We start from the raw sequence: 17,280 nt of genomic DNA, 5'->3' as shown, positions 1-17,280 counted from the left end.
AAGAATGGACAGGGACACTGGAAAATACTCTTCCAGAAGCTTCCAGACAGCAGCTGACAATTATCTCCTATATCAACGAAGCAGCCTACTATTTGGGGGAGGCGGCATTAGACGCCAGTATTCTGGTTTCTAAGGCATCAGCTACCTCAGTTGTTGCTCGCAGAGCCCCGTGGTTAAGGGCCTGGAAAGCAGATGCAGGTTCCTAGAAGGCTCTAGAATCCCTGCCATTTGCTGGATGTATACTGTTTGGCACGTAATTGGATGAGATTGTGGCTTATATGGCAGCTGCTAAAGCGGCCGGTCTGCCTTCGATGACTACCCCTAGGCCTAGGCAGTCGTCATTTCAAGCCTCTCGCCCGCAAGGAAAAGCGAAAGGACAGTCTTTCTTTAGACAATCCAGTTCTCGTAGGAGGCCGCAGACTAAGAGATCTTGGGCAATCAGACATCCGGCTTCCAAGTCAGACGACAAACCCTCAGCCTGATGTGGCGGGCCTCCTCCTGGGGAATCCCAGGGTGGGAGGCCGACTTCTTCTTCAGTTATCGGATACCTGGCATCAGACAACAACAGACACTGGGTCCAGGAAGTGATCTCTCGAGGGTACGCCCTGACTTTCTGTAAGGGTCCCCCGCAAAGGATTTTTTTGCACAGCTTCTCCTTCGGAGTCTACCAAGGCTTTAGCCCTCCAGCAAGCCATTTGTTCCCTGCTGGGTTCAGGGGTGATAATCCCAGTTCCGTTGGATCAGCAAGGAAAGGGTTATTATTCCAATCTATTTTTGATTCGGAAGCCCCAATGGGTCCCACGAATCTGAAAGGCCTCAACAGATTTATCCTGATGCCCAAGTTCCATATGGAAACTCTTTGGTCAATTGTTATGGCAATGGAACCAGGGGTTTTATGTTGTCCCTGGACACTCAGGATGCATATCTGCATGTGTCAATTACAACAGCCCTCCAAAGGTTTCTGCGGTTTGCTGTTCTGCAGCAACATTTTCAATTTCAGGCGCTGCCTTTTGGTTTGTCAACAGTCCGCGGGTCTTTACTGAAATAATGGCAGTAATGACGGCCTACCTCAGGCGTCAGGGAGTCAGAATACTGCCATACTTGGACGACCTCCTGATACTGGCGCAGTCTCCAGTTGTGTTACAACATCATCTCAGACTGACGATTGCCTGACTAGACAGCCATGGTTGGATCATAAATTGGAAAATGTCGTCTTTCTCCAGTACAGCTGATGGTGCATTTAGATGCACTCCTGGATTCTCTGGCGCAGAGGATATTTTTGCCAGGAGACCAGATTTTGGTCCTTCAGTTACGGGTTCGCAGATTTCTCCGCAATCAGACGGTGTCTATCCACTAAGTGTGGCAGGTTCTGTGGTCCACGGTGTCCACCTTCGACATGTGGAATATGCTCAGTTCCACTTCAGACCGCTGCAAAAGCTGATTCTCTCCCGGGTGAGCGGGAAGTACCAGTTAATAAGGTCACAGACAATCCGTCTTTCTCCAGAGGTTCGGCTTTCCCTCTCATGGTGGCGGCAGACGCTTCGTCTGAACAGGGTCGCCATTCTCGATTCCAGATTGGGTGCTCCTTACCATGGACACCAGCCTCTGCGGATGGGGTGCAGTGACGGTTTGTCACATTTTTCAGGGAAGATGGACGACCAAGGTGGGTCACCTATCCATAAACATCCTGGAACTTCGTGCAGTATACATGGCACTCATTCAGGCACAGGATATACTAAAGGGCAGACCTGTCCAGATACAGTCTGACAACACGACCGCAGTAGCCTACCTCAACCATCAGGGAGGCACTCGAAGTCTGGCAGCGATGGTGGAAGTGACAAACATTCTGGTCTGGGCAGAATCATCTTCCAGCAATCTCTGCAGTATTCATACCAGGAGTCCTCAACTGAGAAGCGAACTTCCCTTGTCATCAGGATATACACGCCGGGGAATGGGCTCTTCATCCGGATGTCTTTCAGATTCTAGTGGACAAATGGGGACTACCAGAGGTAGACCTCATGGCCTCAGGCCACAACCACAAGGTCCCCAGGTACGGGTCCAGAATCAGGGATCCCACAGCCGATTTTGTGGACACTCTAGCAGTGAAGTGGGACTTCAACCTAGCGTATCTTTTCCTCAAATCTCCCTCCTCCAAAGGGTCAGTAGGAAATTCAAGCAGGAGGGCGGCACAGTAATACTGGTAGCCCCTGCTTGGCCCAGACCCCATTGGTTCACCGACCTCCAGAGTCTCTCCATAGACACTCCATGGCCTCTTCTTCTAAGGCCGGACTTGTTAACACAGGGTCCCTGCCTGCATCCGGACCTTCCTCGTCTGTCTTTGATGGCGTGGCTCTTGAATCTTCTATCTTAAGAGCCAAGGGTTTTACTACCTCTGTAATTCAGATGATGCTTAGGACATGAAAGCCCTGCCCGCATCTATTACAGAATTTGGCACTCTTATTTTCAATGGTATAGTCATACAAAATATGATCACGAGTGCTTGCTTTTCTCCAAGCTGGGTTAGACCTGGGTATCCGCCTGGCCACCCTGAGAGTTCAGGCATCTGGACTGTCAGGTTGGTTTCAGCGAAGGTTCGCCCCTCTGCCTGATGTTAGTAAAAAATTTTCAGGGTGTCCCTCCAGTAGCTCCGTGGGATTTGCTTTTGGTTCTCAGGGCTCTACAGGCTCCCCCATTTGAACCCCTGAAATCAGTAGACTTTAAGTGGTTGACAGCAAAGACCGTTTTTCTTCTTGCTATCTCCTCTGCCCGCAGGGTCTCTGATTTGACAGCCCTTTCTTGTTGCTCTCCCTTTTTGATTTTTCACCAGGATAGAGCTGTTCTTCGTACCAGGGCTGGTTACGTTCCTACGGTAGTTTCCAGTTTTCATGTAAATGAAGAAATAGTGGTTCCAGTCTTCAAACCTCTCTCTGGCTTAAGCTTTTTTGGATGTTGTACACTCCCCCAACTCCTTTAGAAAATCTGAATCTCTTTTTGTGTTGTATGGCTTTCATAAGCGAGGCTGGCCAGCTAGCAGACAGACTCTGGCTAGATGGCTTCATATGACGATTTCTCAGGCTTACACACAAGCTGATCTCTCTGTTCCAAACATAGTGTCAGCACATTGTACTCAATCTGTGGGACCATCGTGGGCGTTTCGTCGTGTTGCCTCTGCTCAACAATTGTGCAAGGCAGCCACATGGTCTTCCGTCCACACTTTTCTCAAATTTTACGCCTTTGATACTTTTGCCTCTCAGGATGCTCCCTTTGGGCGCCGGATTCGCCTGACTGCGTTTGTCTAAACAGGAGCGTCCCCACCCTTAAGGGAACTGCTTTGGGACATCCCCAAGGTAATTCCTGTGGACTCTTTGGAACCCGAAAAAGAAAATAAGAGTTATTGTATAACATACCTTTTTGTTACGTTTTCTTCGAGGTCCATAGGGTCTACAGTGCGCCCAGCCTAACGTACCTGGTGTTATTGGGTAATCTTTATTCTTTTGTATTTCAATGATTCCCTCTTCATAGAGTGTTTCTGTTGTACAATTGTCCTTTCCTCTCCTCTTTCCTTCTGCCTTGGGCTTGGTAACAAACTAAGTGCCTGTAGGCAGGGGCAGGGTATATAAGGAGGGGAGGACCTAGTGCATCCTGGCAGCTAAAGCTTGTAACTGTTTGGTGCCTGGATCACTCCAACCACATACCCCAAGGTAATACCTGTGGACCCTATGGACCTCGAAGAAAAAGAGTTAACAAAGGTATGTTATACCATAACTTATTTTTCTCCAGCGATCAGCTTGTGGTCTATTTAGACCACACAGCTGATCACAGGGGGCTGGCTCCCAGATTTGCTCTGCCTGTCAGAGCGGAGCAGAAAGTTGGGGTACCAGAGGGAAAGCCCTGATAGCGTTATTATCACAGGGCTTTCCCTCTTAGTTTTTTACAATTTATTTTTAGTAAATCTCAGGCAGATCACATGTCCCATTACAAGTATAGGAAATGCGATCTGGATACTAAAAATATGCAAATTTAAGGGCATAGAGTAGTTTTTCATGAAAACTGCTCTAATTGCCCTTTAATAAATGTATGTGATACTAATATAATGTGAAAAGGGTGTGAAAACACCCTTTTTCTCATTTTGGTACTTGTGTGCTTTACGGACTCATTGCAGAGAGAGCCCAAGAGTCCTACACTCATTATTATTATTATCAATCATGGTAATGTCTAAATCCACTTCACGGAGAGGACTCTGATGTCATCAGCCAGTGTCCAGCGTCATTCCTACCATCCAAGTGGGCATAGAGGGGAAATATAACCTTGTAGCGAACCACCAAGCCCGAAGCATGGCGAGTGCAGCGAGCCCGCGAGGGGACAACTTTCTTCTTTAGGTGGGGACAATTTTCGGTACTTGTGTTCGTAAGGTACACAAGTACCATTTAAAACATTCATTGGGTTCTCGTTGCAATGAGTCCGTAAAGTACACAAGTACCCTCATTTTTTTTTTAGTAAAAATAATATTGATAAATAGGCCCCTAAATCATGTTTCCAGCACCTTGTTAAATCCATGACACACAGAATTTGAGCTGTTCTGGGAGAAAAAAGGCTGGAAAGGCATACCAAATAAAGTGGTCATTGAGTGTATATTGGTTATATAAAATAAAGCTGTGATTACTGTATGTACTTTTACTTTTGAGTTATATTTATACCATTAAAGGAGTGAATAAAGCAGTATTTGTTTAAAGAAAAATAATTGCAGTTGATAGTCTAAAGAGTCAATTCAGTTGGATAAGAGTGTGCGAAAGTGAACTGGCAGCATGCAACTCATGGCAGTAATGCGCGCACCCAAGAAATGCAAGTTTCAAATAGACATACAATCAATATGTTGGATATTTTTTTTGGCCAAATTATACTATTTAAACCCATTGAAGTGAATTATTTATCTTTGGGAGGGATGTACTAGAGGTCCTGCATTGTGTCCCTACATTTTTACCCTAAAATAGTGATTTTCCACCTGCTCAGGGGGATGCACACAAAACAATAGAATTTGGTAAAATGCATTGCATATATGGAATTGACCTCCGGATGAATTTTGCAGTGCTGCTAATTGAATTGACCCCTTTAATGTGATAATGGGCAGGACTTTCACGTTTTTAAGGCTATGGTCATAGAAAAGTGCTCACCCTGTTCCCAAAGTTTTTACAGTATCCCACAAAATGCTGGGGCAGATGACAAAGGCGAGGAATGCCTGCTCTATCCAGTACGTAGGTGTACATATATTTACACAAATGGGGCTAAATGTAAAGGAGATTATTGCACATATGTAACTGTTGCACAATTTTGTTTCTGCAGTTTCCAGAAACTAAATCGTGTAAACAAAATTATTGCTCAAGAAATTTCCAGTTTTGAAATGGACACTCAAGCTTTAAAAGACTTAGAGAAGGAAACCTTGGTAAGTAAGGAAAATCTGTTGCACTTGGCCACCGTAGTATTATGTGCAAACCAACATCATGCAGAATGAATTGGGTATTCAGGATAGGATATTAGCCAGTACAGAGATACATTCGGCCATCAATTAACTCTCACTAGAGCTGGACAGGGTAATGCATATTCTCTGTGCACTTCTCTGTCCTGATGTATTAATCCAGTGACTACAGCATTGGCTCAAAAGGAAAGTCCAGTAACCAGCATTTCTTCTTCAGAGTCCATAGGGGGTCCACAGGGTGGACTTTGGGGTATAGGTTGGGAACCAAATCCGGGCACCACGCAGTTAAACTGGGTCCACTCTCCCTATAACCCCAAGCCAGAGGCACCTCAGTTTTAAGTTGGTGCCTGGCCACAGTCGGGTCACCGTTATTGCAGGGGCGCTGATTAGCAGCCCCTAAGCTTTATTTTATGTTTTCAAAGTTTATTTATTTACTTTTTGATTCTTCAGAGCGGCAGCGTCAGACTGTCCATAGGACGTCCAAGCTGCCGCTCTGTCACCCCGCCGGCGCTGAGACACCAGTACAGATCTGGGGATCTCAGCGGAACCCCAGAGTCTGGACTAGCCGGACTCTGCGGGCGCCCAGGACTGCTGCCGGATCGATGGGGAGCACGTACAGTCCGATGCCTGCGGGCTCTGGGGACAGACTGGAGGCGCTGGCAGTGGCGGCGGGCCCCCCCATACCCCGTGTGTCTACTAGACCACCAGGGACTTCAAGATAGGCGCAGGGAGCCGTCGTTCCGGGGGTTAATAGCCGGCCAGGGGAGGCAGCCTTCCCTATTGTAGCAGCTCCTCCCCTCAGCTCAGCGCGCCTTTCAGTACTATTGTCTGGCGTCGCTGAGCTGCTTCCTCCACGGGCCATGCTTCCTCTGAGGTCTCTAGGCGGCCATTTTAATGCAATGGTGCAGAGAATTCCTAGGATGGCAGCTGGTCCAGTCCCCCTGCGTACCGCACCGTTTGGGTGAGTGTACACAGAGCTATAGCCTTCCAAGACACTGAATCTGGGCATTTGAATGTAGTTCCATTTGCAGTATATTATATGTAATGTTTATGTATATATATTTCTGCATTGCATGTGACTTATGCTAGTGCTGACTGTCTGTGCTTTATTCTCTCATCTGTCAGTGTATATCTATGCCTTTTCTTCACAATCTGCCCTAATACAGGTGTACTTAGGGTGGTTCTGAGACCTCACATATATATACTTCTCAATATTTGTGTGGTGTGTCACACACTGTTGCGTGCTGCACGTTGCCATATTTCAGTTGCATATGCTGAAAATGGGTACCTGCAGCTAATCTTAGCGTCAGTCAAGACACGGATATAGCCTTGCTTAATATTTCCATGAAGATAGTTAGTCAGACCAAGAGAGAGAGCACGATACTGCACCCATTTATGCTATCCTGCAAGTCATGCACTGCAGGTAGTAGTGCGGAGGATTTGACTCAAACTGTTATGTATGCGGCACCATCTGGTGCCGGGCCCCTTAAACGACCCCCTTAGGCGGTTTGTTTCTCAGGATCCTGACCTCCATTGCGGATCGCTAGGCGGCCCCCATTGTTGTAACTCCCTTGGGGTTATTTCATACATACTGCCTTTTCGTTTCAGGTTATCTCGCAGTTTATTACGGTTTACTCCTGTGACAGACTTTTCACAGTGTATGAAATTCCCTCTGGTACAACAACAGTCTGTCATTTCCCTTGCAGGGATTACCGCCCTAGGTGAATGTCGTTTCTACGAAATGGCATAAGAAACGCCCTGTGGTTACTTCCCAGTTTCCTCTGCCGTCTAACATAGGGTGAACTGGATGATGTATCGGGCTCTTTCCCCGTCACACGAGGGGGAGCCTAAATCATGTATTGTTGTCCCTGCTTTGGTACTGCCTGTCAGGTCCTTCCTAGTTAGAGAGAATGTCGAACCTGCACCTAGATCAAACACCCTCAGTTTAAGCATTAACGTGTCGTCGGCTGTGTTCCCCATCTCTGACCAGCGGGTGGATCTCATGGCGGGAGTCTGGCTATCGCCAGATAAGGGGTATCGCAAAAGCGTTTGGCCTCATGTTTCCCATTTCCTGAGGGTCATCACAAGTCATGGAAATCACCTCCTGGGGTGGATTTTCATGTTACTCGTTTGATTACGAGTGTTACTACGTCTCCCTTTCCTGGCCGGACGGATTCTACGGATCCGTAGATAGTACCTTTGCCTGAAATCAGTATACTCGCTTTCAGGAGCTGTTGCCCGTCCTACCATGGCTATAGCCTGTTTGGCTAATGCTATTACATACTGGGCTGATGCGTTTGTGAAGCTTTTTCCATCCAACACTTCTAGTGATGAAATGTCTTTTGTCGCTCACATAAGATATGCAGTTTTCATATGTGGGAGTAACTACGTTGGATGCCAGTCTCCTAACCTTTCGGCTGCAACTACATTCGCCGCCATACCGTATGGCTGCGCTTTTGGAAAGCAGAGCTGTAGATACCATATATTGGGAATATTTTGTTCGGTCCTGAGCTTGACAAGATTGTAGCAACATTGGCAGTATCACTAACTGCAAAATTTCCGCCTTCAGTTATACGAAGGCGGAAATTCAGGTCTCGGACTAAATATATTTTAGTATTTTTGTCCTCAGGGGAATATGCTCATTTCCATTCCAGGCCTTTGCACAAACTAATCCTCTCCAGATGGAACGAGTTTCTCCATCGGATCACAGTTCAGACGATAATGCTCTCTCCGGAGGTGTGTCTGTCTCTGAGTGGCTATGGCCATCTCAACTAGGGTAATCCTTACAACGGATGCCAGTCTCTGGGGTGCAGTGAACGGTCTGCACATCTTTCGGGGCAGTTGGACGTCTGGCGATTTCACCCTGCCAATGAGTCTTGGGCCCTTGTTCTGGCCTAACACATACTTCACGGTAAACCAGTGAAGGTCAAGTCCGATAACGGGTTACATCTATTAGACACTCGTAGTTGGGCAGCAATGATAGGAATGCCACACATTGTGACATAGTCCAAGGGTCTCCTCTCGGCCTTCTCTGCAGTGTTCATTCCGGCAGTTCTCATTGGTAAGAGGACTTCCTCAACCGTCATGACGTGCATTCCGGCGGACTGGTCTAATCTCCAAGAGAGGTTTCAACTCCTAGTGACCAGACGGGGGCCTCCCAGTGGTGGTCCTCATGGCCTTCTGACTTTATCGCACACTGCCGGTGTTAGGGTACAGAACTAGAGGTACTGAAGCAACCTTCAGTGACGCGTTGTCCGTAAAGGGGACTTTCCACTTCAGGTACCTGTTTCCTCCAGTCTCCCTTCTTTCTCGAGTCTCCCCCTTCCCCTGGACTTCCTGTCAGTGTGGGTCTCTGCACTGTCAGTCTGGTTCGGATGTGGAATTGCTCCACTCTCGGGTATCCATACCCTCCTTCCAGGTGTTTTCTGAATTATGCCTCCCTTTATCCCCCCTAGGGGCTCCTTGGGATTTGGCAGTGGTTTTTCGTGTCGTCCTGTGGCTTCCATTTTAACCACTAGTTTTATTAGCCCTTATGTGGTTTAGACTGTGTCTTATGGTGTTCACATCTGCCAGGAGAGTGGCGGAATTGGGAGAGTTCTCATCTGGCTCCCTCTTCTGGATATTTCATCAAGACAAGGTTGTGGGTCGCACTTGGCCCTGTGTTTCTTCCTAAAGTATTTTTTAAGTTCCATATTATTCAGGAACTTATTGTACCTACATTTTAGTCTCCAGTCCACTCGGCGGGGGTGGGCTCATTGACTATGGTCCGGCCTCTCTGAATTTTCCTGGTCTGTTCAAGTTTCTTCAGGAAGCCAGGCTCCTAATTTGTAGTCTATGAATTTCACAGGAAAGAAGGGGCGGCCGATAAACAAACATTGGCTAGATGGCTTCGTATGTCTATCTCAGGGGCCTACACATAGAAAGGCCTTTCTGTTTCTGTTGATGCTTCTTCTACTCGGGCTGTGGGCGGTTCGCTGTGGCGCATCGGCTGTTCTGCCTTGCAAGGTGGCCACGTGATCTTCTGTCCACACCTTTCTAAGGTTCTATGCATTAGATTCCTTTGCCTCTCAGGATTCCCTCTTTAGGCAACAGATTCTCCTCTCATCACAGGAGCGTCCCCACCCTTATAAGGACTGCTTTGGGACATCCCCAAAGTCAACCCTGTGGACCCGCCCTGACGCACCTGGCTTCATATGGGCTGTGTTACTGGTCACCGGTTTCCCGTCTCCTTCTCTGTGAGTATTGTTCTTGAGTGTTCCAGTCTTCTCTCTTTCTCTTTCCTCCTCCGGCCTTTGGCTACTTACAAACTGTGGTGCCTCTGGCTTGGGGGCGGGATTATAGGGGGAGTGGACCCGGTGCATCCTGGGAGCTAAAAGCTTTAACTGCGTGGTGCCTGGATTTGGTTCCCAACCTATAACCCCAAGGTCAACCCTGTGAAACCCTATGGACTTCGAAGAAAGAGAGATAGCAAGGGTAAGTTTTTATCATATCTCTCATTATTTCAAAAGTTATAAAATTTTGCCCGCTTTAATAGAATACGTGCATCTGGGCTTGGGCCCAGCCTGTGTTATGTAATTTTCCCATCCGTATCCTTTTTTCTGTACCGCTCTTACATCTTGTATGTGAAAATTTCAATAGAAAAAAAACAGTTTTAAAAAAAAATAAATCAATTGACATTAATCTAGAATCTTTTGAAGGGAAACTAAAATTTCCATACAGTAATGTTTTGACCAATGCTCATATTATACGTATGATGAAAATGTGATACAACCACTTAGAGTCTGAGACAGATGTATCTCCCATTTTCATGCCAACTCTGCATGCACCTAAATCACAAATCTTGTATGCACAGAGACCAGCATGATGTAGGCGTTCTTGCCAGCGAGTATTTCTAATGGGCATGTCTTGGGTGTATATGGATCTCTTACACCTAACATAGGGCTGGTGCAAGTGCCAATACTAGTGGTTGTGTTTGCAGATGCTAGAACAGTGGGCATAAAAAGCTTACACTTTCAGATACACAGATTTGTGATGTAGGTCGGCTCACACCCTATTGGGTAGATGTTTCAATCCTTTAGGGGTATATTTACTAAAGTGAGAGGTTTTAGAATTCTAGATGTTGTCCATAGCAACCAATCAGATTCTAGCTTATTATCTTCTAGAAGGTGCTAGTTAAATGTTAAGTAGAATCTGATTGGTTGCTATAGACAACATCTCCACTTCTAAAAACTCTCACTTTAGTAAATATACCCCTTAGAGAGAGAGAAAGTGGAGTAGTCATCCAAATAAACTGGTCACCTTCTGACATTTCATAGACTGTGCTAGACAAATGACAGTTAAAAGCTGATTGGCCACCTTTTCTACTTTTTCTGTCTCCAAGGCTTTATCCCTCTCCCCCATTGGACTTTAGTGGTCAGCTAAACCTATTGATACAGTTTAATAAAGTGGTCCTCTGCATTTGTAACCACAAGTTTATTGTACTTGCTCCCTGGGTGGAAGTGTTGGTCGCAATAACCTTATTATGGCTCTGCCCAAAAACTCTCAGCTTATTAAATCACCAGGGGATCACTCCTCCAACCAGTAACATAGCGCTGACTCCCAAATTCCCCTTCAGTGTATTGTGATCTTAGAAAACCTGGCTTGGTTTCTGTATTTGAGATTAATACAGGAACTGGAAAATATGGTATGAGTGTGCAGGGATCAGACTGTGATGTACAGCAAACTGAATGTGGTAGATTGTATGCTCTGATTTGGGAGAGCCACAGTATACCACTAAGCAGCCTGTGCCAGTGCCACGAGGTTTGGGGCACTAGAAATATTTGCGTTTTGTTCCCCATTTGGCTACAGTTCTCTAGGTGACACTGGTTTTACCCTCGTTCTCTAGCCTTGTGTAGTAGCTGCATAGGCTGCTATGATCTATAGTAATTTTGCCAATTTTTCTATGTTTCTTTCTGAATAGGATTTCTGGGAGGCAGAGACTCTGAAAATAAACACATTTTGTGCTAATCAAAAACAAAGGTACGGCAGAACTGGTGCCCAAATTTTGGCCAACAGGACAAATGCAGCCCTCCTGTAAAATTCCCCGCTGCAAAAGAGCACAATCAGTCTGTTTTTACTTTTCCTGTTCACTCACTGTATATTGGAAGTAAAGTAGTCTGTACATAGAGATTCTGATTACTGGGAGAAAAGCGTGCAGTGGTGAGAGCTAGCAGTAGTATTGCCCATGGATTGGCAGTAAACATGTCTGATGTGACCTATATGCATTCTTGGGCTTCTAATTGGTGGCACAGCTTATATAAAAGCAAATGGTACTATCCTGGTGATCAGCTCCAGCAGCCTATATCCATCAACAGAAAAAATGGAACACACCCACAATTCTACTAACAGCATGACAAAACAAACTCTATTGTTGTATACTGGCACTAAAGCTGGCCACACACTAGACCAACTTGCATCCAACCATCCAACTAGTTGATTGGTTGGAATGAAAACCTGGTAAGGGATGAAAGCAAATGACAATCAGTAATTTGCTCCCAAACACTGGAAAATGGACTAAAAACTGTTTGAAGAAATTGTTTTGATAAACATTTAACAAACTTGTCTGACGACCATTTTCATCTGTTTTCTGGCATTTAGGAGCAAATTGCTGATCATCATTTACTCCCATTCGTTACCAGATTTTCATTCCAACCAATCAACAAGTTGGCTGGTTGGATGAAAGTTGGTGTAGTGTGTGGCCAGCTTTAGAGTATACCAGGGGTTCCCAAAAGCGGTCCTCAAGGTTCCCCAGTTCAAGTTTTAGAGCTATCCATGGTTGAGCTATGGACATTTATATAGATGTTATTACTGTTATTATTTATATTTTGTATATTTCTGAGATACACAGACTACTATAAAGTGTAAGGATATTAGAAGGCAATGTGATCACGATATACCAGAATTCTGTATGTCCTGTCCTTTTATACAAGGCACAAAAATCTGGTAGTTTGTGATAACTTTATAGAACTGTGCTTTTATTCTTTTTAATATATGTTTTCCTAATAAAATGCTACCCCACCACTATGCCCATCTGGTTCTGCCTGTCACCGCCAGGGCTGCCAAGAGAAATTCTGGGCCCGGGTACTGCAACATCCTGTGGGACCACAGCATGTTGGGCATGGCTGCACCCATTTGTGGGTGGGTCTAGCATGTGAGATGTACCCACTCACAGGAGCATGGCATAGCACCCAGCAGCTGGGATTAAAGTAGTCACTACTGTATCATGGTGGCAGGACAGTACCATAATATATCCATTTTTTATCAGGGTGTATATAGATGCTAAAATGTAACACACAATAATTAAAGTGCTACAACTTTATTTTGTACGTCTCATGTAAATAACACAATCGAAATGTATTTTCTGTCATAGAGATAGATGAATGAAGGACTTAATCTTGACATAATATGAGATCATCTTAAACACACACATTCCGCAGCACATATCCTAACCCACTGCTCCATGCTCCTTCCTCACTATCTACCCCATCTGTGTCACCCCTGTCTATCAGCCCTTCCCCTTTAGAATGTAAGCTCTCACGAGCAGGGCCCTCATCCCTCACGTGCTTCTCCTCCCCCTACTTATAGTATAATTTATTCCTAACTCCCCACAATGACACCTAACACCTGGTTGCTCATGTCCTGCTGTTTGTGTTATGCAGCTATGTTTATAACCATGTCCTTGTCCTACATTGTTTTGTATTACTATTCACTGTTTTTCTTGTGTGCTCATTTATGTACTGTGTAAGGCGCTGCGGAACCTTTGTGGCGCCATATAAATAAAGGATAATAATAATAATCACCAGCATTTACCAACTGTAAATTATGACATCAGAATGCACGGTTAATATTTTGTCCTTTTCTTAATGTTTCCTTTTTAGAATTGAAGAAATTGATCTTGCACTTAATGAGACGGTGTGCATACATTCAGAGGTAAGAATTTGTAAGTTTCCAGGAAAATAAACATTATAAAGGGATACCTTTTAAAAAAATAAATTAGTAGTATAAGGGAGAATGTAATACACATCAATTGCGCACTGCTGGTTATATTATATCACCTTTTTGGGGAGGGGGGGGGGGGTCCACTAACTGGCTTATCGGCTGCCTCCACACTCGTACCACCTCCAGAGTGTTGACCAGTATCCTGTGAGTGTAACCAGTAGTTGGCGTCCCAAACAGTGTGGCCTACTTCAGCCTCCTGTCTGTGGGCTCTCCTACAGCAGTGTGGGTGACCCCCAGCCTGAGCATACAATGACTGCCTGCATCCACCTGAGCTACTTATCTATCGTCTGGCTGATATCTTCACTACATCGGTTTCCCATTGCCCGTTCCCCCAGTCTCACTCTGGCATCAGTGGCTGTGCACGGTGTTACCCACCTTCTACAGTCATGATTCTGCTGAAATCGGCATTCCAGCAATCTATTGACTTGGCATTGCGCAGACTAGTACACCCAGTTCCTGTGTTACCACTAATGTCCTGTGACCTGTGGCAGAGCATTTTACCCTGCTCAAACTACCCGGTTTATGCTCGCTCTTTTAAGGTACTCCTGACTTTCACACATCATTCACAGGCTCTTCAGTTCTCCTGGTGCCCCTGATTCAGTGCCCCTGTGTATGTTTCCGTTATATCGAACCTTCTTGCTCACTCGAATACTACTATAACTTTTGTGGTTTCTTAGTACCTTTGGCAATTCATAAACTATTGCAGCTCATTTTGTGTAGCGGCCTGCTTGCTGTATACGGCTCCTGTCCACAGATCCTGCTATTACTTCTGCCCCATTACTAACCATGTGTACAGTTGGAATCTCCTCATGTAAGACCTGTTTTATCCTGATTTGCTGTCTTCTCACCTAGCTGTTCATCCCTTTTCATTACTATTATTGGCTACTGGACTCAGCCTTTCCAACTACCTCTACTCTTGTTTGCTATATTGCTTCTAGCCCTTGTTGTCATTATGCTCATGCAGTAGTCCTTTTCTGCTGGACCTCAAATTTCATTTGCACCTCTCCCACTCTGTACACTGGAAATACTTTCAAGATGGCTTCCATGGGAAAGTCTTCCATGGTCATCAGCATCTTTGAGAGAAAAGATAACCGATCAATGGTCCTGATTCAGATTTGTATGCCAACATTTGATGGTTTGTGTACAAGTCCGAAGGTGAGTGGACTGCACGTGCCAGGGCCACAGTTTCGCATGTGCTACGATGCAGTGCCCTGGACTCCGCAGCCTGATTAACAGGCTGCGGCCTTTTGAGGGAGGGGAAAGGGGGCGATGGGTACCAGTCCCCAAAATGGTGGCGCGTCGCCTCAATTTTGTGGGAGGGCTGAGGCCAGTTCTGCGCCTTCCAACATAGTTTAAGCTTAGACTTAAATGAGCGTTGACTGGTGATCTGATGCTGTGTTTTCGGACACAGCACTCGGATCTGCGATGCTGATATTGTCAGCAGCGATACTATTAGCCTACAACTCTGAATCAGGCTTCTTGTTAGCCTCTCTCCTAGTGTGGTTGAGATGAGACTAATATAAATCTTTGTTAGCCTCAGCATCTCAACCAAGTGTCAGCCGCTGTCCTAGTTCTGTGGCCCCTGCTGAAGATGAAGTTCTTCCTCATGGCCAGTTTCGTTCAAGATATTAAATCATTCCATTCCCATCTTCAACAAGCAATCTTTCAATTCTGGAAAGAAATTGTGGAGGTTGGAGACTGCACTGATGCTCTAGAATCCAAGACTGATTAAATCTTTTGGTCCTTTACCAATGCTAAAAAGACCATCACTTCTCTCCCCGAGGATGTGTCGTCATTAAAAAAAAAATGTGAGGACATCGAAAACAGAGCTAGACAGTTTAATATATGCTGTAAGATTGTCCCTGATACAATTGATTCTCAAGCCTTCCCTGGTTTCCTTAAAGGCCTCTTTAAAACCATATTCCCTGAGACCATAGATTTTGATCTCCTGATGCACCGTGCTTATAAGTCTCGGGTATAAGCCAGCTTCTGTTCAGCTGCTTCAACACATTATGCGATTCATGCATTTCGACCATATTAAAAAGAAAAGCATGTTAGTAGTGAGAAATTTCAACTCTCGCCTTTGAGAGGTCCAATTATTTGCTGCTCTTGCACTGGTTATCATACAAAAATAATCGACCTTTGGGATGTTACTAAAGCTTTTTTGCAACATGGCTACCAGTTCCACAGGCATTTCCCACTAAAGCTTCACAAGAGCTGTTCATTAAAACATTTGCAGAAGTTTTATTCCCCCTTGGAGCAAATTTTTCAACCTAATCGGTCAGGAACTTCTGTTAGAGAATTTATTTTTTGGTATGTTAGAGTTTGGGATGGCATTGCTGAAGCATACAAAATTAGGACTTGTGTTTTAATAAGTTAACTTTGAATGCAAATACAATTTACATTGTTTTTACTACTCAGTTGGTCCAGTGGGATATAATAAAAGAGAAAAAAAACAGTAATTCAGTAGTCCACTAATCTATAATATTCCATGGGGCAGATTCAGTTAACAGTAGGACTAAATTATTTCCTGCGGTAAGCCCACAGCTAACGCACGGTAAACCAAAGCTGCTGGTTTAAGTGCACAGAGCTATGCAACTGCTGCCTGCAATACATCTACGAGTGGCCCCGGAAACACTACCTCAGGAGAATGCAAGCAGAAATGCGTGTTAAGTGCACGCTCCGGGCTAGTTGCGGGTTTACCACAGGTAGTAATTGCATTGTCTTGGCCATCACCACTTTCATGAATGTACTCACATTCTCAGAATGCCTGAAATAAATGGACGTTCTTGTTACTCCATACAAAATACATAAAATAGGAACGTTTTTAAGAGTATTTCCTCATAACTAATCTTTAATTATTTCACTATTAAGAATGAAGACCAAATAACTGATGTCTAAAGCAAATAACGGATGTCAAACAAAATCTCCACAAAGAGAAATACTACAAGTTTTTTTTGTCCCAACCTGACAGTTTTGTGTTATATAGTGTGTATTTTGAATGTTGTGGTTAATCTATTGATTTTGACAATGTTAGTCTTGATTACTTATATTATGGCAAAGTTATGTATTTTGTGCATTAAAACAACTAAAGCAACCCATCATGATTTCTCATATCATGTTTTTATATTTAAGTTACTGTATTTACTGTAAAGGTGATAACCCAACACATTATTGTCACTTTGAATTTTTCGTTTTTAATTTGCAGTTTTGGTTGTCATTAGTCTGTTGTACAGTAAGTAAATTGCAGACATAACTGAGGTTTTAGATGGCTTGTCCGATCCTAGCTTTGCAGTTGTTGTGATTTTCTAAGGCTTTCTGACTTAAATCTTTTATTAGACAAATTTTGTAAAGTTTTTAAAGAAACACATCTTCCTGTATGACATCAGCTAATTACTATATTGTGTGACACATTTGTCCCTTTTACTTAGTTCATGGAAATAATGGGGGGTTTTTTGTACTTCCATTAAAACCTCTGCTCTGAGTCCAATGTGGGACATTGGATACATAAGAATTTAGGGCCTGATTCAGAGGTATATGCAATGCCCATCGCTGCTGCAGTCATGTACACAACGGTGGTGAGAAAATATGCAAAAGTTGCAGACCCCGCAATTTGTATTGAGAGTTCACGACTTGTGTCTGCATTTTAGTCGCCACTCGCCTGTTACCTCTGCCAAATGCTCGCTGTCTGTCAATCACTCTGTGTCCTAACTACGGCTAAACCATCGCAGCACATGCACAGTGCAACTGCATGCGTAGGCTGACAACAT

General features: G+C 44.6%; 1 protein-coding gene across 4 annotated transcripts in view; it reads left to right on the top strand.

Moving 5' to 3' along the window:
- SYCP2L (synaptonemal complex protein 2 like) overlaps window positions 1–16,604 on the top strand; it is a 314,762-nt gene extending 298,158 nt beyond the window's left edge. For 3 of the 4 annotated variants that reach the window (XM_088471653.1, XM_088471652.1, XM_088471655.1), the window contains exons 33-36: window positions 5,341–5,440; window positions 11,433–11,491; window positions 13,390–13,441; window positions 16,385–16,604. In XM_088471653.1, coding sequence (XP_088327779.1) covers window positions 5,341–5,440; window positions 11,433–11,491; window positions 13,390–13,441; window positions 16,385–16,411 — 238 coding nt within the window. In that variant the 3' untranslated portion in view covers window positions 16,412–16,604. The remainder of the gene's footprint in view (window positions 1–5,340; window positions 5,441–11,432; window positions 11,492–13,389; window positions 13,442–16,384) is intronic. The other variant, XM_088471654.1, reaches the window with a different exon arrangement.
- The last annotated feature ends 676 nt before the right edge of the window (window positions 16,605–17,280 follow it).

This window comes from Taudactylus pleione, unplaced genomic scaffold, assembly GCF_031769625.1.
Source record: "Taudactylus pleione unplaced genomic scaffold, aTauple2 ptg000116l, whole genome shotgun sequence".
Classification (NCBI taxonomy): Eukaryota; Metazoa; Chordata; class Amphibia; order Anura; family Myobatrachidae; genus Taudactylus; species Taudactylus pleione.
This window is presented reverse-complemented; position numbering and strand designations above follow the sequence as displayed.